The 24,673-nt window shown below is 55.6% G+C and overlaps 5 protein-coding genes across 5 annotated transcripts; 2 read left to right on the top strand and 3 right to left on the bottom strand.

Moving 5' to 3' along the window:
• Nucleotides 1-6,884: 6,884 nt before the first annotated feature.
• Nucleotides 6,885-9,593, bottom strand: CGCS363_v010852 (Protein sel-1-like protein 2; the record flags this gene model as incomplete). The annotated part of the gene is made up of 4 exons (XM_036642701.1): nt 6,885-7,270; nt 7,329-9,296; nt 9,355-9,501; nt 9,566-9,593. 4 exons carry the CDS (start codon nt 9,591-9,593, stop codon nt 6,885-6,887), a joined length of 2,529 nt encoding a protein of 842 aa, XP_036491784.1.
• Nucleotides 9,594-11,476: 1,883 nt separating this feature from the next.
• Nucleotides 11,477-12,359, bottom strand: frg1 (the record flags this gene model as incomplete). Its single annotated transcript, XM_036642700.1, has 2 exons — nt 11,477-11,909; nt 11,968-12,359. 2 exons carry the CDS (start codon nt 12,357-12,359, stop codon nt 11,477-11,479), a joined length of 825 nt encoding a protein of 274 aa, XP_036491783.1.
• Nucleotides 12,360-12,719: 360 nt separating this feature from the next.
• Nucleotides 12,720-13,931, top strand: CGCS363_v010850 (uncharacterized protein; the record flags this gene model as incomplete). The annotated part of the gene is made up of 3 exons (XM_036642699.1): nt 12,720-12,771; nt 12,831-12,983; nt 13,036-13,931. The coding sequence occupies 3 exons, from the start codon at nt 12,720-12,722 to the stop codon at nt 13,929-13,931; spliced, it is 1,101 nt and encodes a 366-aa protein (XP_036491782.1).
• Nucleotides 13,932-15,157: 1,226 nt separating this feature from the next.
• On the top strand, nt 15,158-15,811 carry CGCS363_v010849 (uncharacterized protein; the record flags this gene model as incomplete). Its single annotated transcript, XM_036642698.1, has 1 exon — nt 15,158-15,811. One exon carries the CDS (start codon nt 15,158-15,160, stop codon nt 15,809-15,811), a length of 654 nt encoding a protein of 217 aa, XP_036492403.1.
• A 5,051-nt stretch (nt 15,812-20,862) lies between these two features.
• On the bottom strand, nt 20,863-23,930 carry ASG1-1 (Activator of stress genes 1; the record flags this gene model as incomplete). Its single annotated transcript, XM_036642697.1, has 7 exons — nt 20,863-21,175; nt 21,237-21,724; nt 21,782-22,341; nt 22,392-23,021; nt 23,075-23,620; nt 23,682-23,726; nt 23,828-23,930. 7 exons carry the CDS (start codon nt 23,928-23,930, stop codon nt 20,863-20,865), a joined length of 2,685 nt encoding a protein of 894 aa, XP_036492404.1.
• Nucleotides 23,931-24,673: the final 743 nt, after the last annotated feature.

Here is a 24,673-nt window from a genome sequence, read left to right as displayed (position 1 = left end):
GGGACAGGCAGGTTAGATGGGTGTGGAGAAGAAGCAGGGAGAGACTGGAGGGCCTGGAGGAAAGTCGGGCGGTCGGGACCCGTTCGCGTTGTGACAGTGAGTGTAAGTAGTAGGCCGGAAGCAAGCAGCGCAGCGCAGATGCAAAGGCAGAGGACAGAGGCAAAGGCAAGCGAGTCGGACGGAAGAAGAGGAGGAGCCAGTGCCAAAAGGCAGAAACGCAGGCAAAAGACACTGAGTACGGCGTAGGAAGGGCTGGCTGTGGGTGGTGAGGGACGTGGAGGGAATGGAGGAAGAAGAAGGCGACCGGGGATGTGATGGTGGTGTTGGCGGGGGATGATGGCCACTCAGAGGGACGAACACAGTAAAGGAAATATGGGTCTTGAGGCCAGAAGTGAAGCAGCGCGCCCCAGGAAGCCAAAAAAGCGCAAGCGCACTCGACAGGGCACCTCCCCTACTGCGGTAGTGCAGGCGCAGCGCTGGTGTACTATGTACTATGTAGGCGGCCAGCAGCGTAGCACCAGAGCGATACTGTAGAGAGAATGGGGAACAGACGGACAGGACAAGAGGGAGAAAGACTGGACTGGGCTGGACTGGACGGGCAAGGGACGCGGATCAGCACGGTTTTTTTGAGGGCCCTCCCCTCTGCTGTACCTTAGGTTCCTAGGTTCACAGTGTAGGTTGGTATGAGGTCTGCTGGGATTGCCCTCCTCCTCCTCCTCCTCCTCCCCCTCCAGGCTCACAGGCTCACAGGCTCGCTCTGGCTGCTCTTTTCTTACTGGGCTCCCAGAACGTGGCTGCGGCTGTGATTGGCTTGTTGCCGTCTTGGGAGGTGCTGTGAGGTGCACCTGGCCGTGCTCAACTTGCAGGCGGCCACCCCCTTTCGCTAGACTAGTCTCCATCAGGATAAGCCTCGTCCTTGGGTCGTTCCCCTTGGCGCAAAAAGGCGGGAAGGAATGTGGAATGCGGACGACGAGCCCTTGTGTACTGCTTTGTCACTGCGAGCGAGGTCTTCCACTCGACTGGAAGAGGCGCTGCCGCTGCCGCCGCGTCCTCGGTACACCAAAAACACTGCAGCATGGACGCCTCCTCCACTGATCATAACCCAAAGCTCTTGGCTGGCACACGACCTGACTGCTTGCTTGCTACTGCTACTGCTGCTGCTGATCGTCTTTCAAGTCCTTACACCTCTTCTTTTGCGGGGATGCCGGCTTTTGAACGCGCCTTAGGGAAGGAACGGAGAGGAGCGGAAGGATTCAACATCGGCCTCTGGCATTCCACCCGCCTGCATGCGGACCAAGGCACCGCGGACACTAATACCGGCCTGCCTACCTATTACCTCGCGGTTCCTGGTCAGACAAGTTAGACTTCCGTCTAAAAAGCAAGGAAGGTGCAGTCCAATGGAAGCTTTGGTGGAATGTCTGATCACCGTCTCTTGTCCTTGGCTTGACGAACAGACACTTGGACTTGGGCACACTTCATTTGCTACCGCGAACCTACCTACCTACCTACCTAAGGAGGTACGAAAGGTAAGGTACCTCATGGTGCAGCACAGGGGGGGTCTCACTGTCCTGTCCCGATCTGATGGGCCAAAGAACAGAGGACGTCCCGAGCGAGAGGAACGCTTCAAAGTCTACTTGGGGCGATGCGATGGCAATGTACGGACGGCAGGTAAGGCACGGTACAGAACGGCTGAAGCTGAGGTACGTTGCGGTACCTGTCTCAGGCCGACCTGCCTCGTGCTTGGAATCGGGCACTCGGCGTCTTGCATCGACTTCTACCGCCCAGCTCTGTCAAAGGAAAACAAAGGCGACGATTTATTTGCATTAGGCTATTCGCACCGCTGGTTGTGGGGTCGACACTAACACCCATCCACCTAGCAGCACTCTCGCCTGTGCAGCCAGAACTTCTAGTCCAGGCAGCATCTAAGCTGGAAATACCTGCTAAGATATTTCCACATACATCTTGTGAGTAGCCCACCGCCTTAGAGTTGTCGGTAGCCTTCTGAAAGCTCGACTTCCAGCTGCTGCTCTGTTTTGCGAGCAACTTCATGTTGCATACCAACCTACTCGAGTTGCTGATGTACCTTGGGTGCTCACGGCACACCGCGCTGTTGCAATGCATCCAGCCGACCTTACCTTAGCTCAGCCCTCCTGCATGTCGCAAGTTGGCTCCAGTGACTGCAGCCGGCCCAGCCAGCTATTCCATTCTGACTCTGGATTATGACTTTTTTGCCAGTTGAAAGGCAGAAAAAGAAAGCAAGCGATAATCGACAACCCCGGTTGGCTACCCTGCGTCGACCATGTCGACCCGTGACTAATGACAACGAAGCCTTCCATTCTCAAATCCTTCCGCGCGGCTGTCACTTTTACAAGCAGTCAGTCTCTGCCACCTGGGCCTTTGCGTCTGACACGACGGCTCGTCTTGGGAGAGCGATGCCGTGTCTCGTGTGTGTCCGTCATACAGACGTGCTGCTGTATCATGGGCATTCCCAGGTAGACAGATGCCCGAAACCTCAACCAACAAATGAGCATGACGACAACAACACGACAGACAGACGGCTCTGGTTTCTCAGGAGGCGGTGCCCAGACCGCTGGTCGCACCTTTCAAAAAGCCACCAGATGGGAAACATGATCCCTCAAGCCCTTGTTCGGGTTCTCAACCTTACGGATACCTGGCGGCGCATCATGAAATGTTTGTCTGGCTCTGTAGTGGTCAGTGGTCGCCGTTGAAGTTGGCGCACAGTGTCGGCTTCTCACCAGCTGGGGTGGAGCCACGTACCTACCTTACTGCAAACCTACTGGCTGGCGTTTGGAGAAGGTGCAGGTGGCACACTCGTCACTGTGTGCAGTTGCCGATTCCCGATCATGCCACCCGCTCGAGTCAGCGGCATTCCTGACAAAGCACAGTGTTTTCTGGGGCTCCCTCACAGTGATCCGTCAAAAGCCGGCAGCAGGGGCGCTGGATTGGAAGAAATTTGGTCGACCCCACCACACAAATTGCGGGGAGACTCCGCTAGGCTTGCCAGCGGAAGGCACGTACTGCAACGTCAACACCAAAAAAAAAAAGTCACCCCAGGTGCCTACCTACTCAGCGGTGTTGGCGCTGAAGTATGAGCTTGCTTCTAGCTGCACAGACAAGCTCAACTGCACAACAACGAACTCGTTCGTCGTCACTCTCAGATGGAAGTTACTCCCGTCAATCTGCGATTGCTTGTCGCAGCCCGACGTCAGGTAGGAGACAAGCATTTGCGGGCTCCAGTCTTTAGACTCTGTCCATCCACAGGCAAGCTCTTTCTCACTCCGACTCACACACTCGCATCACAGTCACCACCAACAACCATCAACCTCACCCCATGATCATGCCGGCGCGCGGCACAGCTTCCCCATTCCGCCGCCTCTTTCCCTATCCTGCGGGTATTCACAAGCCGTCCACGCAACTAACGAGTCAACGCAAGCATGGCGGGCGTCGCATTTGACATCTCCACAACGCCCACTAGACAGACGACTTGGTTTCCTGCAGCAGGCAAGCGGCCGTTGTCTCAAGCCATCAGCCAGGCTTACGGATCCCCGGAACAGCCGTAGAATCTCATTCCGCATCTCAGCATGTCTTGGTTAACGGGCGGCAAAGGGCTGCCGAACGACCCGCTTGCCAAGTTCTCGCTCGGAGCTCCGTGAGCCCGCGAATACGGTATCGACATCTAAGTGACTGCAAACCGCCACAGCTGCCAACCCAGCTTGACTTTCGCCCGAAGAGATAAGCCAGCATCAGCCCCAACACCTGGACGGCTGACGAAGCAATCAAAATCAGCCTCTACACAAGAATTGAAACACGCACTGAGACTTGGGGATAGAAGGATGCGTCTTGCCCTAGTTGTCTCATCTGCACTAGTTTGCTCGCAAGCCACAAGCACTGTTCCGGCGAGCTTATACGCAGCCGCGTACGAGGAGAGGACGGCCACGTCTACGCAGCGGAACGGCTATGCCTCCAGGACTCGCTCAGCCCCTGCCCAGTAATGCCGCCTTACAAGACTCGCCGTCCGAGCTTCTTTCTCGAGCGCACCAAACATTTGCACGGCCTTCATCGAAGCGCATCTTGTTCTGGAAGTGATCTGTGCATGCTATCCACCTTTCCCTGGTCAAAGTCAAACAGTATTCTTCTTGACAGCCTCCGGAGCAATGTCGACCATTTCACAATTTGGACAGGAAACTACACTGTGGAGGAATAAGAAATTGCAGCCGAGACCTCTAAAGCGTGCAGAGTTTCTGCTTCTGACTGGTCATTTGGTGCTTCTCGCCCCTCCGGACCGTCGACTGAGCTACAGAAACTGGGCTAGCGGCCAACGACTTCATCAATCTCGCTCTAATTGGCCGGTCTGCTTCTGCTGCGTCCAAAATTCCACCGCCCTACGAGGCGCTTATGAGGCACAGGAGAGCGGCTTGTCTCGTGTTATGAGGTCTAGAATTGGGACACTGGCCAGATTGACCAGCGTCGAACCAAACTGCTTGTGGTTAATTCTCGAACCACAACTCTTTTGCACAGACTCCAATCTGTCAGCCTATGCTTTGGAAGAAAAGATGAGACACGACCTTGGCAAGACCAAACTTCCACAACGAAAGCCATCGACATTTTCATTCTTGTCGAGGCCCCAGAACGAACAGCACGAACCGACCACAGTTGCCTGTCAATCTGGCGAGTCAAACATGACGGGACCAATGTCCATCCAGTCAAGAGATTGATATTCCAGCAGAACACATGCCCACGCACTTGGAAAACCTGGCCAGCGACTGAGTGAATCTTCCCGTCTCAGCCGAGCGTTTGGCCTCACCGGTTGTCAGCACGAACGCAAAGGGCGCTAGCAATCATCCACCCAGAGCTCGTATAGTCGAGGCTGAAGAGATGCGGAAACCTATGCTCTCACCGGAGGACTCCACAGGACGTCCGCAGCAACTGGCTGCGTCTTGTAAGCACCGGATTACATGGTCTTCATGTCTCGGACAGCAGACGACGACATCTGCAGTGGTACAACCAATACTCATGGTGTTGGTCACGACATGCCATACATGCTAGCTGAGACCAGAGCCAGCAGGATCGGTAGGGTATCTACAGTCGGATATAATCCTCGAACCCATCCATCCATTTCCATGTTACACTCTGGTCAGCAATGATTCAACAATGCGGCGGTAGCGGCACGAATGGCAGGTAGATCGCACACGCACTGGGTATGTGTGGGTTTGTAGCGACGACGTGATCCGCGGATCGACATGCAGTGATCGACGAGGACCGCCCAACGTGGGCACCACGCAAACGCACACCAGACGCGGCCGCGGTGGCCTCGGGGGGCTCACACGGAAACAGTCCCTGCATTTCGAATCAGACCGCAGAGTGTGGGCACTCGTATTTACCGCTCTTTTGCCGACGCTGGTCTGGCACTTTTTGGACCTGCCAGCAGCGGATGCGCGGCGCGCAAGCGGTGCGAATTGCCGCAAGTCAAGCGGCAACTATCTTCTTAGCTCGCGGGGTGAGAAGTTTATTGACGACATTGATATTTGAAATATGTCTTAGCGCGCTGTCGTATACATATGTCAATCAGACATGCAAGCGATCAAAAACCCGAAATGGGTGCTGCATTGTGACGGTTGCTGGAAGGCTAGCTCGAACCAAGACTCAACTAAGTCCACAGAGGTCGCCACAGCTTTCGAGTATCATGAAGTCGAGGCCCTTGTGATGGTGGTTCTCGAATACTTGCTCAACTGCGGCGTCTGAGAGCTGAGATGCTTCTGTTGAGGATGATCAAGATCACACACCGCGTAACCAGCAACGGGCTCAAGAGTCCAACTACGAACGGAATGGGCGACTCGCATGTGTCTGATCGGTTATCAAAACCGCGTGGCACGACACTTGCTGCAGAAGCTGCGCTTGAGAATACGATGCAATGCATTTTTTTTTGTTCTTTTTTGGCAAACAAACCCCAAAAACGTCCTGCGGCAGGTAACTATGATTGACGAAACGGGAGGAAGAATGAGTTTTTCGACGAGCATAAACGCGGTCGCTACTGTGTTCCCACGATGATCTGCAGACACAGACAGAAGCACCCCGTCTGGTGTTGCGCACAGAAAAGGGAGAAGATGAAGGTGTGACCTCGAAACCTCTACCGTTGGGCAGCGTAATACGGCTGCCGTGGTTCCGTCCCATTCGTCCCCTCCCCTTAACCATGAGAAACTGAAATAGAAACGACCATGTCGGGCCCCTACCTTTGTGTAATTCTCCATGTTTTCCCCCGAGGATGCTGTGGAAGTGATATGTTTGATGAGCTATCCTTGGGTCACAATGCTGCTACGATGCGGAGGGTATCGTCGCGGATACTAGAGACCGAAATGAGTGAACGTATATCACAGAAGATGGAGATTTGACATGATTGCAATTTCATCAGGGGGCTACACGATGCCAGCTTTGTATCCGACGTGTTCGACCGAGCTCCAGGTTGCAAAATCTGTCATTCTTTGCAGAGTGAGTAGCTGCAGTTTTGCAACACTATGTTGCGGCCCTCATCAACACCATCAAGTGCCCTTACACGGAAACGCCTGCTTTGCTGCCTCTGCAATGGTCAGGGTTAAAGAGATACATGGCAACCTGACATCGACGATGGCACAAGCGAATTGTGGTAGTCGAACAAAGGGACGGTCTTGCTCATCATTGTTATTCTTTTTTTTTTCATACAAAAACCTAGGTTTCCATTCCCAGGACATTCCCAAAACGCCGGCGCTGAATATGCTTCTTTCCTCTGCTGAGCCTTCACACATCTCGCTTTACGGTCCTCCTCGAACCTCTCTATCTCGCTTGTCTTGCTGCGCGTCATTGTGTGCTTTCGTATCACACATGTCAGCTCAGTGACCAACGCCTCCCGCGACCCAGTTGTTCCATTCCGGGTTTCCCGGCTGCGGAAAGAGGCCTTGATCCTGTTGTGCTGCCGGAGCGGGCGCGGGTGCCGGTTGGCCCTGCTGGTTCTGCTGTTCTTGACGTCGTCTGGCTTCCTCTTCCCGTCGGTGTTGCTGCTGACGCTGTTGGCGATAGTACAGCAGCAGGACAAGCGACAGTGCTAGGAACACGATGATGAGGCTCTCCGCGATACCGTCGTCTTCAAGAGGGCCACCTTCGGGGCCTCCTCCGATCGTATCGTCAAAAATGTCCTCATAATATGGGTCATCGTAGAACTGGTCGTCTTGGAGAAAGTTGGCAATCCACTCGCCGAGGGACCAATCCTTCTTTGGTTCTGCATTGACGTTAGTTTGCTTGAAAAGCATGAGAGTGAGCAATGGAAGGCTTCTTACTGGGATCATCTTGAATAGAGTGAATAGGCCCGTGAGTGAAGGTGTTCCACGCGCTCCTGATGCGCAGTTTGAGCAGACTCAGGGTGACCGGGAGATATGCCTCCTCGTTTACCTCGAGGGCTTGATCGTAGTATCTCTTGGCTAGGTGGAAGTCCTGTGTCAAGCCAATGCCGTTCTCGTGCATCCAGCCCAGGTTCCAGAGGGCCTGCGCGCTCTGGGAGTAGTCCGAAGCACCAGTGTAGCACTGAACAGCCTTGTTGACGTCGTGCTCGGCACCGATGCCGTAAAAGTAGTAGTCTCCCATCTTTACTTGGGAGTCCACATTGGCCTGTCGTGAGGATCTAGTCCAGTACATCAGGGCAAGCGTGGGGTTGTTCAACAACTCTGGGCGGTTGTTGTTGACGCCAAGCCCCTTGGGCAGTGGCAGATTCTCGGACAGCTGCAAGCTCGACTTGAGCGGGTCGAGGATGAAGGCGACGTTGTTTTGCGCTCTTTCGTAGCCCTGTTCAGCTGCCATGACGTACTCCAAGAACGCAAGCTCAACATCGCCGTAGTAGTAGGCCTGATTTGCTTCTGCCCAGGAGGACACCAATGGCTCGGCCTTCTCGGCAACATTCTTGTAGTATCCCAAAGCCATGGAGCAAGTCTTGTCTCGGCCGACTCCGTGGTACACCATCTCTGCGAGATAGTAATGTGCCTCAATCTGACCGTACCTGGCTGCCAACTCGAAATAGTTGTTGGCAATTCGGACGTCTTCCGGTCCGCCCTGATCAAGGTAAAGTACACCCAACTCAATCTGCGAAGGTGCGTAATCCTGGTCCGCCGCAGCCTTGAAGAGGTCAGTAGCCATAGCAATGTTTTTCGGCGTTCCGTATCCATGCAGGTTCATCAGACCAAGGCCATGCTGCGACTGGGCGTCTCCATGGGAGATGCCACGCTCGAACCATCTCTTCGCTTGGTCGAAGCTCTGATCGACTCCATCGCCTCTCAGGTACATACGGCCGATGAAGCCGGCGGCCTTGCTGGCTGTCTTTTCGATTCCCTGCTTATGGTTTTCGATGATACGCCCGTCCTTTCTCCAGTATCTTTTAGCGACGGTGAAGAAGTACTTGCGAGCCAGGTCAAGATCTCTGTCGAGCCCTCTCTGGCCATCGTAGTAAATACGTCCCAAGTTGTAAGACGCTTTCGCATCGCCCTTCTGGGACATGAGGTCGAGGTATTCGATAACGTCGTCAATGGCGGCATTGGCGTCTGAGTTAGGGCTGACCTTGATAGCGTTCATGCCGGCGCTCGAGGCACTGGCACCCTCGCCATACACTCCACCAAGTTCGTCTGCAATGCGGTACGACTCAACAACCCAGGCCATGCCGCCCGGAGGACCCGATCGGTACCATACCATGGCTTCGTCGGCAACCTTCTTGTAGTACTTGCTTGCAATCTCACAGTTCTTCGGCGTGGCAACGCCGCTGTGGTGTCGGTAGCCTACAGCCATCTCCGCGCGTGTGTCTCCCTGAATTGCTGCAAAGGTGTAGTAGAGCAGTGCCTTGGCCTGGTCGGGAACCACGACGTTGCCAATTCCTGTTGCGTAGTAGAGACCAATCATGTACTGGGCTGTGCGGTTTCCGTGGAGCGTGGCGAGGGTCTGGTAGTGGCCGAAAGCAACCTTCAGGTCTCTCGGGTGAGTCCAGTTGCCGTAGAAGTTCATGTCGGCGAGGAGATAAAGCGCATCGGTGTTGTTTTGCAGAGCGGACTGCTCCAGAAGCTTGACAGCCTCCAGAAGCGGCCCGCTGACCTTCGTTTCGCGTGCTTGGTTGCTTCCTGGCACGCCAGCTGCTTCGAGGCTCGGGAAGACCTTCAGTGCGTATTTGAACGTGGTCCATACGAGAGTGTATCGGCGTTCGCGTCTCGGGTAGTGTCGTGATGGGAGCTTCTCGAGCTGCTGAATGGCCAAGTCGACCAAGTCGGCCCCTGCTCAGCGTCAGTCATGATCTGTATGATCTCCCCCCACCATCGCGACGGTTCATACCTGGCTGTCTTGGGGGTGGTGCATCTTGCTCAGGAACTACGTCCGTCTGGATCTTTGCATGTCTCTCCTTTCCGGCTTCGTCGTTCTCGGTATTGATGACCTTTTGTTGCGCATCGGAACAGAACACCGCGGCCGCCTGCAACAGCACTGTAGCGTAATATGTCAGCTCCCGCATCTACATCCGGACATTGCGCCAGCAGGGAGCACTTACGGACAAGCCAGAGGAAAGAGCTCTTCATGCTGCGAGTATTATGTGCAAAGGTCGGTCGCAAAGGTGCGCGACATGTTATCCCGCAGCGAATAACCTGTAGCAATCGACGGGCGTAAGTTTCGGTTGGCGGTGCTAACAGCAGTGATGGGAACAGCTGTCCTGGCTCTAAGGTCCACGTAGATGAATTGGGAGCTCTGGGAGACTGGGGGTCGCTCGCTCCTCCTGACGTGATTGGACACGCTAGCTTAGTGACAGGTACAAGTACCAACTGAAGAATAAGGTGTACGTATCGGCATATCGCTCTAGGAGGGTTTGGCGCAAGGGTTGCATATGGTGGGGCTTTGCACCAAAGAGCCCCTCAGCTCACTATCAAATTCACCAACTGACAGGTGAGAGAACCTCAGATGAACCGCGCTTGAACTTGTGCTCATTCAAGCCTTTCCCTCGCCATACCACGGGTTTTTGAGGTCTAGCATTGGCTTCATAGATTTCCCGTAGAAGACTTCTTCTACTGCTCTGAAGTTGATCAGAAACCTTGTCTGGTGAGTATTCAACTCATTGACTACTTTTTTCTCTCTCCACTGTCCAAGACCCATGCTCACTCAAGTCTAGTCTACACAAGGAACATGTACAACCTCACCTGTGTCGACGGCCACCACTTCGGTGGTGAAGGGGATGTATACGTCCTTGATCTCCATCGCCTTAACACTGGATTAGCTGCCATCTCTTCCGACCAAAAACTTACCCTTTTCAACCCTGCCCGCGTAGGCCAGGGGCCCATCAGGTCGTTGGCCACCAGCCACGGCAACCTTACGTGCCTAAAGACATACGATGCCCTGGAATCCATCGTCTGCACGGCAGGAGAGAATGGGGAGGTTTCAATCTGGGACCTGAGGCAGAGCTCAAAACCGCAAGTAGCCCACTTTGCAGGTATGTTGACCCGCCGCAGCCGGGGTCATTGATGAACCACGTCGACTTACACGCAGTCGCAGCAACTCAGTCACCCATCACCTCCCTCGCCTGCGACTCAAGAAGCAACACGATAGCAATCGGAACAGAACTTCAGAACCACACTGCCTCCGTTATGCTCTGGTAAGAACCCCCGGCGAAAGTCCTTCTCAGAGCCCACCCCTTGACACTTCCGCAGGGATATCAGAGCTGGTCCAACCCAAAGGCTACAATACGATGAAGTCCACAGCGATGACGTGACTGAGCTTCGCTTCCACCCTTCGCAGCCTCACGTCCTCCTGTCTGGCTCGACCGACGGCCTCGTCAACGTCTATGACACGCGCATCTCTGACGAGGACGACGTGGTCATCCAGGCGCTCAACCAAGGCTCCGTTCATCACGCCTCATTCATCAGCGATACAGAGATCTACGTCTTGACGCATGACGAGAAGTTTGCCGTCTACAGCGTCGCTGACGAGTGCCAGACTGGTGCCGCCGTCGCCGACTTTGGCGATGCCAGGGAGACTTTAGGATGCCAGTATATCGCTAACGTCACCACCAAGGTTGATGGAAGCGGTGCTATCGTCGGAGTTGGCGCCTTGGAGTAAGTGTCTTTATTTACTCGAGAATGGGAGTTCGTAGCTAACACGGTTGCACAGGCGTCAGGTTTTCGAGCTGGTTCACCTTTCACGGACGAACGAGGGCAGCTGGGGTTTCGACAAGGCAAATAGTGTCGGTTTGCCTGGTGGTCATGGGGATGAGATCGTTCGGTCCTTCTGCTTCTACGACGACGAGCAGGTCGTCTTCACTGCCGGGGAGGACGGCAACATCAAGGCCTGGAGACCCAGCTAGTGGTAGAGTAGAAGAATCGGAAAAAAAAAAAAAAGTGGGAAAAGAAATGATGTGCTTTTTCATCTGGGTATCATGCTTCCGTTCATCGACCTCGCAAGCGGCCAACCGGAATCAGCCATACTTGTCGTGCTTCCCCTTGACCTTCAACTTCAGAAGTTGCTCATGATAATCACCCTCCCTCCTGGCCCTTTTCAGCTTTCTGACTTCGTCGTCCTCGAGCCTGCGCCCAACGGCTTCCTCCAGCTCCTTACGACTGATCTTTTCCTTTGCCTTTTCCTCCTTGCTCGCCTTAATACGCGGCTTGAACCTCGCCTGCATCCTGATGCGCCATGTGGTGTTGAACGTCGTGGTTACCTCGTCGCCTCGTACGTCAGATGTCGTAACGTTAGGCTTGGGCGGCTTGACGGACAGGAACGTATCGCGCAACGTCTGGATCTGAAATGTGCCCGGGGTATCGGCCGTAGCGATGATGTTGAACGATTCGAGGGGCGAAACGGCCGCCGACGTCGCAGACAACACGCCGTTCTTGTCGCATCCAAGATACCTATACCATCCGTTAGCTACGCTCGTCGACAGCTTCAGGGTCGCAAGCGGGCGCTTACTGTCCATGGTGTCCTTTGAACCTGAACTGCTCCGTTCCCGCAATTCTATTCGCAACCCACACCTGTCGCACGTCGTGCGGCTCCGCGCTCGTAGGGTTTCCGTCCACAATGTTCTCGATACCCAGCGTGAAGACCTTGCCGTTGGCATCGCTCGCCAACGCGGCAGGCGGGTCCGTAGGTAGCACGAACATGATGGGCCCAACGACGTCCGTCACCGCGTCGGCAGACACCCAGCTGTCATCGTTATCGGCGTCATCCTCCGGTGCAGCAGCGGAGGCGGCGCCGGCGCGGACGAGGTCCCCGGCAGGCGCATCTCGGTCGTGGGCCTCCGCCTCGGTCCGCTTTCTCTTCTTGGGCTTCTTCTCGCCCTTGAAGGATAGGGGCTTGACCATCGCCTAGGCGCCTCGTGCTTTTCGTTTCCTTCGCGTTCTCGTGAGTCGATTGAGGTCTCGATAGGGAAGGTGAGTGTGAGATTGTCGCGGTTGTAGCCGGTGTCCGGCGGTTTCCGACCTGGTGTTGGTTGCAACCTTCAAGATATAAACTGGCGATAGGAGCTTCAGCGCACTGGCGTTAAGGTATGGAAGGTTTGGATTACGTAAGGCCAAACAGCTGCCCCTCCCCCACATCAGATCACACTCCCCAGAAGGTCACAGGGTCCGTTGTAGGTAGATGCAGCCACGATCTGATTACTTTTCTGTGAAATTCATTCGTCGTTGAGAAATTCTTCCAGTTTTGCACTCCAGAGAGTCAAGATGTCTTCAATCGCGCAACCGGTCACTGTATCGCTGAACGATCTCAAGGAGGGTGAGTCGCTCGCTGTTCAGCGTAGCAACCGCAACTTACATGTGATTGTCTTGTTCTAGGTAATATCCCCTTTGAGACTTTACAAAAAGCATTCGGCCCCGATTCTTTGGGCATTTTGGTCGTCAAGGATGTGCCAACTGAGTTTGCTCACTTGAGGCATCAAACGTTGTCTTATGCCTCTTATCTTGGCAACTTGCCTGAGCAAGAGTTGGGTACGACAGTGGGACCCCACATCCGCTGTACACATCGCTTACACTCAAGTAGCCAAAATTGAGAATGTCAAGGCCAAATATCTGACGGGATGGTCACTCGGCAAGGAGACTCTCAAGGACGGCCAGGTAGACACCTTCAAGGGCTCTTACTACGCGAACTGCGCATTCTACGTTGACGCCACTCTCAACTGTGCCAAGCCTACAGCGGAGTTCAACGAAGACAACTTCCCCGAGTACCTCTCGCCCAACGTCTGGCCATCCCAGGACGTCCTCCCTGGGTTCAAGCCGAGTCTCGAGAGCCTGTGCAAAGTCATCATCGACACGGCCGTCCTCGTCGCGCGAGCCTGCGACAGGTTCGCCGAGACGGAGATCCAGGGCTATCCGAAGGGATACCTTGAGCACGTTGTCAGCACTTCTACTACTACCAAGGCACGCCTGCTGCACTACTACCCGCAGACTCAGGCAGACCTGGACAAGATTGGTGCCAATGATGATTCCTGGTGCGCCGAGCACCTGGATCACGGCTGCCTCACGGGCTTGACATCCGCCATGTTCATCGACGAGAAGGAGACCTCGCCAGCGGTGCCGGAAGTCAGCAACAGCACGTCAGCCAGCTTGCCGCCATTGGCAGAGCTGCCAGCGTCGCCCGATCCGACGGCCGGCCTCTACATCCGCTCCCGCAGTGGGGAGACGGTGCAGGTCAAGATCCCGCGTGACGGCATTGCCTTCCAGACTGGCGAGACGCTGGAGCGCATTACTGGTGGCAAGTTCAAGGCGGTGCCGCACTTTGTGAGAGGCGTCAAGGCGTCCGTCAGCGATGGTCGTGTTGCGCGCAACACGCTGGCGGTGTTCACTCAGCCTAACCTGGGCGAGGAGGTTGACATGGAGCAGCACATCAACTTTGGCGAGTTTGCGCGCGGCATTGTGGCCAAGAACACGGTGTCATGAGTGTCGTAGTTTGTAATCATAGACCCGAACAAAATAATGATGAGCAATTTGTCACTAGTCGAAGAGCGTACAGGTGAAGACATGAAGATGGATAATTGAATTCGCAGCCGAGTTGCCCAAAGGGGTAACATTTTCAGTGGACACAGGCGGGCCGATGGGATAGTGCACCGGTCCCCAGTCGCTGCTATAAGCTGGGCGATAACAAGAAGAGACGATATCGATCTACTTGCTTGCAAGTCCGTTTACTGCCGTGAAATGTTTAGAATTAGCACATTGGCCTGACATCAAGGTTGAGTCCTCCAGGTTCTCGTAGAAGCACCACAATCTAATCGGTTGTTGTCACCTTGAGAGTTAGAAGAAACATATTTAAGTGTTACTCAATAGCGCTGGGACCACGCTGATTTTTTCTCTTCTTCTTACACAATGTAAACGGGTGACACTTGTTCGACACTGCGCAAAGCGTGAGGCTCGGCCGCATGCGCTTGGTAGATCATGCGGTAGGACGTCTTCACCGATGATCCGCTAGTTCACCGAGGACGTCTGCAGCTTGCCGCGTGCGTGGAGAAAAGCTCATCAGTGATGAGACAGCGCGGCTTCAAGCCGGCCTCTGAGCCAACGGCTCTAGGGGTTCGGCGTCAAAAGCAAGGCACAATGTCGTCTGAGATGATAACTCCATGGCATCCGTTAAACGACAAGGGCGCTAGTTTAGGAAATAACCATCCGGCAGGCCCGGGGATCGGCGTCGGGCCGTATCTCAAAGTCGGACCTCAAGATGCCCCGACCCATGGCTCCAGACCTCGGGAGCCGTCTATAATTCCAAATTTTTGTTGTATCATTCCGTGAAGCCCTTGCACGACCGAGGCAGGCCATCGAGTCTGGCCAATTGCGTGACATGGTCGTCAAAGCTGCTCAGTAAGCAGTCTGTCGTGATCGGATTGCATCATGATTCGCAAATTGCCAGAACAAAGCTCCCTCCGCCGTATCGCGACCTGTAGAAGCTACCCCGCCCCCGCCAGCTCCAATTGGGCCCTTTATCAGGCGTCATCACCCTCTGATTTGAGAACAGCTTCCCGCTGCTCACAAGCTCCATGAAGCTCTCCTCGCACGTCATATTAAACCTGAGCCGGCGCCCAGCAGCTGTCATTCGAAATCCTCAAACCATATCACCACTCACTCGAAGCGCAGCATCAAAACCACACCGTCACTTCACCACATCGCACCCCAAGATGGCCGTCCCACCAAAGTTCGCCGCCCACAAGCTGGCCTTCTCCCCCGCCAAACCCGCCGCGGAGGGCGTCGCCGCGCAGCCGCACACCATTGAGCTCTACCTCGACTACGTCTGCCCCTTCTCGGCCAAGCAGTTCGCCACCTTCTACAACCAGGTCGTGCCCGCCATCCGCGCGAACCCGGCCTGGGCCTCCAACGTCGAGGTCGTCTTCCGCCAGCAGGTGCAGCCCTGGCACCCGTCGAGCACGCTCGTGCACGAGTCCGCCGTCGCCGTGGTCAAGGTCGCCCCGGCCAAGTTCTGGGCCTACAGCGACGCCCTGTTCAAGGCGCAGAAGGACTACTTCGACGTCAACGTCGTCAACGAGCCGCGCAACGAGACGTACAAGCGCCTCGCCAAGCTGGCGGCCTCCGTGGGCGTCGACGAGAAGAAGGTGTACGACCTGCTGGTCATCTCGGACAAGCCCGCGGAAGACGGCTCGCTCAACAGCGGCAACGGCGTGACCAACGACTTCAAGGTGCTCATCAAGCTGGCCAGATTGACGGGCGTGCACGTCAGCCCGACGGTGCTGTTCGACGGATACCCCAACAACGAGATCAGCTCGAGCTGGACCCTGGACCAGTGGAAGGAGTGGCTGCAGAAGAACATTGTCTGACTTGATGGTAGACGTGCTTCGCCTAGGGAGCTTCGGCTGTGAGCTACCGATGCCGGTGGTCATTGCTCAAGCTTGTGACGAAGAGAGAGCTCTATGAGATGTTCAACTCGATTGAACCACCAGCAACTTTTAAAGAATCACATTACGAAAGAAAAACATCTAAATAATCGAAAATTACCGAATTTGCTGAAAAAATGGGTGATTGTGAAATATAGCGCAGTTCGGTCCATGGCAACCGGATAACCAAGTGTCGCGCGTCGCGTTTTCCCATTTTCCCTCAGAAGAGAAAAAAAAAAGTCCAATGCAGGGCGCAGTGACCTCATCCAACGTAGCTCACCTCATCCAATCTTCAACCTCATCTCACAACTCCTCCATCCCTACCTTCCGTCACTCAACCCTCAGAGGCATCCTCACCATGTCTCTCCTCAGACTCACTCTCACACGGTCGTCCGCGCCGACAACTCACTTCCTCCCCGCCCTGCGGTCATGTCCGCTCCGCCCGCAGCTCCTCCGAAAATCTCTGCCACCACAGAGTCTAAGACGGCCCTTCGCCTCCTCCGCGCCGCCGCCCAGAAGCCACGGGTCCGGGACCGCCGCGACCACTCCTACCGCTTCAAAACCGGCGGCGGCCAGCTCCGGATCTACGCGTGAGTCGTCATAAGAGCCCGCACACCACGCACGGAAAGCTAACATGAGGCACTCGTAGCACAACTGCTTCCTGAAAGACTGCTCGTCTACCAGGCCGGCACGGGCAGGATAGGATTCGTGGCCGGTCTCAAGATCACCACCATCTTCGTGGCCGCCGTCTTCGCTCTCGTCTGGGAGCCTGCTATGCTGCGCAGTGACGATGTGTCCGTAGCTCAGATCACCGCGGCATGCAAGTCTTCCCCTCCTTCCCTCCCGCTCATCACACCGGCTTTCTCCCTCGCCGTATCCCCTCCCATCTTAAGCTCCTACACACCGGCAAACTGCCAGACTCACTCATACAAGAGAACATCCAAACTAACACCTTGACCAGCCACCTGCGCCCTCATCCCGTTCGCCTACGTAGCCTACTTCTCCGCCCCCTTCGTCACCCACGTCTTCCTCCGCCTGCCCCCCGCCGCCCGCTCCTCCCGCGCCCTCCTCGAGCGCTACGTCCGCGCCCTCCCGGCCACCGCCCAGCTCGAGGTCGGCACGCTGGGCCTCGCCGGCCGCCCGCGCGCCACCCTCGTCAGCGCAGCCGACCTCCGCCCCGTCCCCGCGGACGCCGGCTTCCGCGAGACCCGCGCGCGCCTCGTCACCCACACCCGCGACGTCGCGAACCTCATGGCGCGCAAGAAGTGGTACCACTACCGCCCCGTCAGCCTGTTCGGGCTGCCCGCGAAGGAGGCCGGGAGAGCCAGCAAGTCGTCGGGCTACAGGAACGCCGCCAAGGACGCGTGGGTGTACGACATCATCCGCCCGATGTTGGGTCAGCGCAGGTGAGAGTGGAAGGGGAAGCAGCACCACGGGATATCCGGGGGCCCTCTACGAGGAGGAGAGGGAGGGAGGGATGGAGGAGGAAGAACATGGGGTTACGACAGCACCAATGTACTCGCGGCCATGCATACGCAATTTGCCCACGATGTCTACCTATAATCTGACACAGAGAGGGAGAAACGATATCGTTTCTCAGCTGTATTATTACCAACAACCCAAAACAAACCAGATACCCCCACCCCCAACCACAACCACAACCACGGCTAGTCAGTCGCCCAGTATCCAATATCGCCACGGTCCAATGTTCGTTTCGCGAACGGACGCAGCTGTCAAACCTCTCGGGGGTCTATTCCCGGTACCGAGGCCTTGTGCTCATCCGCTTACGCCTCGCCTCGCCTCTCGATTCAGTACCTTGCCTTAGGAGAACGGTGGTTGTCGCTGGCGGGGCGGCGTGGAACCCATGACTTGCTCACACCTTTCAGCCCTCTTTTTGCCGCTCGTTATCGCTACTGCTGCTGCTGCTGGCTGCTGGCTGCCAGCCGGCCCCTGCTCGACTGACTTGCGTCACCACGTGTAGAGCGCAGCGCAGCGCAACCTGACTCCTTCAGCCCCATGCGTCCACAGCCGCCACCCGCGCCTCGCCCACATTACATTGTGTAGTACATATATACTATACGGCGTAGCAACGAAAGGGGATCTGTTTCCTACGTGGGAGTACCCTTGATTGTGGTATAGTCGCACTTGCGTCATGGGGATAAGGTAGTAATACGATAGATAGCCTGGTGGGATTGCCTCCGGCGGTCGCCGCGTCTCTCCGCCCGAGAAAAACCCCGTCTGATCCCGCAATATGTCCATCCCATCACACGGACATCGCCCGAAACCAAGGCGGCCCTCCCGGACCCTCCGCCCCGGCGCGCGGGAAGAGTCGGTAGCCAGGGTGGTCCAAGAAAAAGAAAAGAAAAAAAAAGTACGTGCGCGCGCGCGGGGTTGGTTCAGAACTTCAGTCACATCAGAGGGGAGGGACTGAGGGAGGGGGCGTGGTCGCTGGTTTGTGCACGTCGTTGGAACTTTCGTCGCTCGAAACATGCGCCTGCGATGAAGCACGTCGGCCACGCCGGGTTTTGAAGTGAAGCGGAGGACGCCGTCACCGTTCCCCCATAGATCCGACGAAATTCCAGAAGGGCTTCTAGCAAAGATGGAAGCTGGCTGCATGGTTATCTTGGCGCAAGAGGATGGCTGCCAGGAAAGGTCCTGCAAGTCGGGTCGCGGTGCTTGCGGCGTTTACGCACATTCTATCGGCGGTATGGGAACCCGGTCTGATGTCGCATCCAGAGCCATGTGTGCCGTGCCACGCACTTACTACGGATGTGCAGTACACACCCCGACCAAGAGAGAGGGAGAGAGAGCGCATTCCAGAGCCCATGCCGCCATGCGCAACCCCAAACTCTAAACTCACAACCATCACCTGTACACTAAGTAAAGTATCGCAGTACGTAGTCAAGTAGTGCACTAAGTACTGCGTAGAAACGACAGCCCCAACGGCAGTGCTTCTCACCTGGTCCCTGGCGCCTCGAAACATCGAGACAAGACACCCATGCCCAACTTTGAACAGATTCATCCCGATGCGTCCGCCCACCGTCTTCCGATTGAAGCACTTCTCTGGCATACTTTTCTATGGCCGCTCATGCTTTCTAATCCCCCCACATCCTTGCCAGCGAAAAGGGTGAAGGAGAGGGGTCTAGAACCGGCCGTTACCAAGGAGCTGTAACAAGCTACTGGCCGTGTGCCTGCTGCTACAAGTACATACACACATACGGCATTACAGCATGCGTAATACGTAGATAGTTACCAACAAGTAGGGTCCTTTGCTACCCTAAGGGTCCCATTCGGGTCCCCTCCCTAACGCATCCCACACCTTTCAGTAGAAGGGGGGGTGCTGAGCTTCGGTATCTGGCGTCGGCTCGGGAGCTGCTGCACACGTTAATTGCCGTCACACTCTTTGCGCTGCAGCTGATTTAACAGCTCGTTTATGCCTTTCCGAAAAAACCGACATCCGATTCCCGGCTTCCGCGCCGCAAACCCCTGCCTGCGTCTGTCTCCGCCCACGGCGCTGCCACGGCGCCTTGCCGACAGGTCGGTCGGCCCATTCTGTCTGTCGTTGGTCGACTTTCGCCTGCGTCTTCGTTCGGCGTCTCCTTGTCAAACCAGTCCTGACAGAGAACACCCGAGAGAAACTCCCCGCCGCCATGGCATGGGGAGGCAAATAAGTTTACAGAGCAGTTAGCCTGCCGCCGGCCGACGTATGCATCCCGGCCACCAACGTCCCCCCCAGCCGGAAAATGAAAGTTTACCTTTTGCGAGACACGACGGGGTCCCGGGGTGACGGAGAGAAGGAGAATCGAAAAAGCCTGTGCGAGAGAGAGTGTGTCTCCGCGCGCGCGCTGAAGTTGAGACCATCTGTAGTTAATGCAAACCCTACCATGGTCCTAAGATTTTTGCGGCTGAATTGAACGAACCCTGGAAATCTTGTTGCCAACTTCAGATGCCCTGGCCAATTGACCCGTCTACTTGCCTGACTTTGCGACCGCTTTGGGGACTTCCCGGTTGGAATCTGGTAGTGCTAGATGGTCCCCTTTTCAATGTCATCCCTCTTGAGCTGGCTGCTGTTGGTTTGGCCCCAAACCCCCCATGTGAATGAGCAGAGGCAATCAAATCACCGCATGTTTGCCTGTCCTGACTTGCTTCGCCACCCATCGGGGACCTCGTGGGGGTTCCTTTGTCGTCACGTCGTGTCTTGTCATCTGGTGGGAGAAGAAAAAGAATAATGCGCGCGAAAAAGGTGGTATCATATCCGTATTGACCGGCCCAATCAACGCAAGTATCGAAGCATCCTCATTGCCCCCTTCTTCCCCCATCCCCATCGTACAGGTACTTTTTTTGTGGTCGGGTCTCACGAAACAGCTGGTAAACAGAACAAAGAGACGCTCCTCTCATTCGTAATGCCCACTGTGTGCGCTGTCCCTACGCCGCCGACCCTGCCTGAGCCGCTTCGTCGGCCCCGTTTTGAGGGCATGCCAAATAATAATACATTCCTGAATGCAGGCCAGGACACCGCCTGGACCTGACTTTTCCTTCCATGTGCCGTCCGAGAACGCCCACTGAAAACAACCCCCCTTCTTCAGTTGGAACCATGCTTGTCCAGGGCCAGAATGATGACGCCCGCGCGTGCGCTACATGGACCTCCACGTGCGTTGTATTTTTTTGGGCCTCCTCGTGTTCGTCGTAATCGTGTACATATATTCGTCGCGAAAATAAACCGTGAATGTGGTGTGAAGTTGTGGACCATGAGAACCGAATGTCGAAAAATATGTACGGGTGAATCGTTCGGGGGCCGAGGGGAAGGCAGCTGATGAGAAGGTTCGCATCGATGTTCTTCCCAAATGTTTCCCAGAAGAAAAAAAGGAATATGCTGTAGAAACCGATAATCGTCGTCGCCGCTTTTATACCAACTTTGAAACTTGATGTAAATACTCTCGCCAGCAAGGACGTCGGAGATCCGTCCCGTGGAGTCAAAATATGTCAAAACGATTTCAACGCCGTTTCATCATCGGACCACTGTTGCCGTCGTAGTCCCAGGCCCGCTTGAAGCCGCCCTCGTAGACACTCGCCACGGACTCTTGCCACATAGCAGGCGAGATGAAAGACTGGACTGGCGCAGCCGTATACTGCGGCGCCATCTGCTGAGAGGCCACGGGGAGAGTGGCATTAACTGCCTGTATGTCTTGAAGAGACGGGGCTTCGGGTGCACCTGAAGACGGAGAAACACTAAGCGAATTGGACTGGGGAGGCAGCGTCGAAGGCTGTGGTTGGACCTGAGGCGTACCGAAAGACGTGTTCCATTGCCTGGAGAACTGTTAGCGATCACTGCGCAGCTGTCTGACGGGATTGTGTTTCTTTGGCTTACTCAAAAATCTTCGCCGGGTTCCAAGCTGGCGCACTCGCCAGCGGCATGGTCTGAGGCATCCCCGGTGCTTGGGATCCTTGGTTCGCCATCATTACGAGTGACTGTATAGCAGGCGAGTCACTCTTGGTATCCACAGGTCCGGCAGAGATAGGAGGTGTGATGGGGTGGCTGGTATAACTGACTTGGGAGTGTTGAAGGTTTTGCGTGTCCAACTGATGGTCCAGAGAGCCAGTGCGAGCCATACCCGGTCTGTAACCACGAGGAGGGCTAGAATGGTTGGAGGACTGCGGGCTGCCGTAGGGGAAGCTAGGCTTGAGCACGAATTGTTTCCTGGTGTCAGCAGAGAACGCCTCTCTCAACGCGTCGACCTGCTTCTGGAGGTCCTGCATCGGCCACACACTCATGACCTTCTCGAGGACACGCATGTGGCGCGTGAAGTATTCGCGAGCATCAGTGTTCAGATCCGGATCCGGCGAGACGACCGCCACCTATATTTCACCGTGTCAGAGCGTCAACCTACAAGATATTCATCGACAATCACCCACCAGATGGAGAACGATGCAGCACAATCCGCAGTAGACAGTGAAACTGAAACCACGGAGCATGCATTGCAACCCAGAGAATCCAAAGTTGTTCAGTACTGCCTCCTGAAGTCGACACAGGGCCTTGGCAGCTGAATAGCAGATCATCATGTGCTGTTTCCATTGCCCGTCGGTTGAGTTGGGATCAAGGAAGTTCAGCTGCGGTCGGTGGAGCAGGATGAGTGTCAAATAGTAGTACGAATGCAGATTGCCAATGTAAGGCGACGAGAGCCACGGAGGCGATCCATCCGGGGGGAAGGTCACAGACAGGTCCGCCGGGAGATCGCTCATCCAAGACTGCAGAGCTGGGTTGAGCTGCACAAACTCGGGGTCGACACCCCAGTCCTTCGTCTTCTTCTTCTTAAGGCGGCCGTAAGTGCTGTTCATGCGGCTAACGTTGCGGACGACTCGTGCGAAGTACGTGAAGTTCCGGGTGATGTGGTACTCAGATTCGTCGCCGCCGGGAATGGGGCGGGGAACGTTGAAATCGATGGAATCCAGGTCCACGGAGAGGTCGTATCGGCCTGTAGCCTGTTAGCAAAACTATTTTCAGACATTGGAAGCTAAGACAAACCCTGAGGAGATCCGATCATCACTTCACCGACAAAGATGGATTGCCAAATCCGGGTCTTCATCTGGCACTCCGCGGGAGAAGAGCCACAAGGGTGTCCCATTTGATGATCGGTGTAGTGCTCGTCCAGGCCGAGATCCTTGCCCATCTGCACGCATTGAACAATCGTCATCCAGGACCTGTAGTAGTAACCGCGCTTCGGTGCCGCTTCTCTAGCCTTCAAGATGAGCAACAGAGCCTGCAGGGTGCTGAGTCTTGGAACATCCATAAAGGAATCGGCGTGCTTAGACGCCAAAGCCAGCCACTGCTGTCCCTCACCAGGATCGTCCGCGAGTCTTCCGCCCATGGCGAAAATGGCCTCAAGAATGAGGGGTGAGATTGACTGTCTGTTGGTGTTCCATTGGTGGTAGAACATGGGCTTGCTCAGAACCGGCACATACGGGTGCACATGGGTAAAGAAGAGCTCGAAGTAGTGCATGGCGGTGTCGTCGTCTGGCATCAGTTCAGGCGGGATGCGAATCTTAAGACCAGGCCCGGATGGCAGAGGAGGGAGAAGCTCTTGATAGTCATCAGGCTCTTCCACCACCGGTTCCTCCTCCCGTCTGAAAGAGGCCTTGTTCCTGAGGTAGGGCGCTGGAAATACTTGTCAGTGTTTGCAACTCACACGCCACTCAAAAGTTGCCTACCTGTGCCTGCTTCGTTCACCTTCAAGGAGCCCATGAGGTCGGCAAGGTCTGCTTGCTGGTAAGATCCATCATTCGAGTAGGTGTCGGGAGGTGAATCCGCGCGCGAGCTCTGTTGCATAGGCGGTGTCGGGAACACGTTCTGGCCGGCGTAGGACTGATCCATCATGCCGACGGAGGGCGACACAGTGGTGTAGTGGATGTTGTGCTGGCTGGATCCGTCGGAGTAAGGCACCTGCGGGAAGACGTTGTGATCTGAATACGCGCCTTGGGCCGCGTACATGGAAGGGTTGGGCTTTTGGCCTCCGGGGATCATCGACTGTTGCTGCATGGGAGCTTGCTGGCGGAAGCTGTCTTGAAGCTGGGAGGATGCAGCGGCAAAGTCGCTTGGCCCAGACTCATACGCGGTGTCTGAGGTCCCGTCGTACTGGCCATTGGGACGGACGCACTGCAGCTTGAGCCTGATACACGCAGAGCATGGCCAGGTATTCGTGGTGGCAGCATCGCATTTGATCTTTCGTCTCCTGCATCCTTCACAGGCCCTCATGACTACAGTTCATCAGTGTAAGTAGACTACGAGCGGTGAGACCGCGCAAGAATATGAGCGTACCCTTCAATCGCTTATGGCGATTGTGTTCGTCAACGAAAACATAGTCTACAGAGATGGTGTTTGGTTAGACAGACATTCAACGACAGTCTGCGGCCGAGGCGGTGGAAGTAGAGACATGGTGTGGATTGGATGGATGGATGGCGCACTCTTCTGGGTTTCCCTTTGGGGGTACTGCTGGGGCGCAAAGGAAAAGCTGCCCATCTGGGAGCTCTGAGGCAGGATGCGCCTCACTGAGGGATCGTTGGACATTTCGAAATCGGATCGTGGTGAGTTGAGTCGAAGTTGTTGGGTGCGGTGAGCTAAGAAGGAGGACGTAGCCTCGGACGAAGTGCGGAGCGGAGACAAAGAAGCGGTTACATCCACGTCCGTCGATGGTGTAAATCAGTTGGAGAGAGCCGACGGTCCCGACCTTTGGAGCGCACTCGGATGCACCCTCTTTCTCAGTTACGTGGAATGGGGATGGAGGTCTCTCTTTCAGCGTCGTCGGGGACGAGACAGAAGCGAACTGTCAAGTCGAGGTTGGGTTGCAGAAAGGAGGAAGATGTTGGGAAAAGAAAGCAGTCCAGAGGGCAGTTGTGTCTCGAATTTCTCTTTGGAGCGCGCTGGCTAGGAAATGTCCGGATTGGTGGGCGATGGTGAGGGGGGTACGCGGGAGAAGGTCAAGCCTTATTATGAATGGACGACAGGTCCCGGCGTGAGGCGTGAAGGGTTGACGTGGGTAGACCTTGACGGGGGTGGGAGAGGGCGACCGGGGTAAGGAACAAGATCTGGGCTAGGTAGGTACGGTACAACAGCAGGGTAGGGCAGGGTCATATCACTGCGCTGCTCTGCTGCCGGGGCCTAGAGGAGACCGATGTTCGATGATGGATGCGACCAGGAGTCGATGGGGGTGGGAGCCAGGACCCAGACAAGGGCTGCCTGGGTAGGCAAGGTATGCTGGACAGTGCTGTGCTTTTGGTGGTGAGGACGAGGTAGGAGGAGTACCTAGCTAG

Source organism: Colletotrichum siamense, assembly GCF_013390195.1.
Source record: "Colletotrichum siamense strain Cg363 chromosome Unknown KSG_Cg363_contig07, whole genome shotgun sequence".
Classification (NCBI taxonomy): domain Eukaryota; kingdom Fungi; phylum Ascomycota; class Sordariomycetes; order Glomerellales; family Glomerellaceae; genus Colletotrichum; species Colletotrichum siamense.
This window is presented reverse-complemented; position numbering and strand designations above follow the sequence as displayed.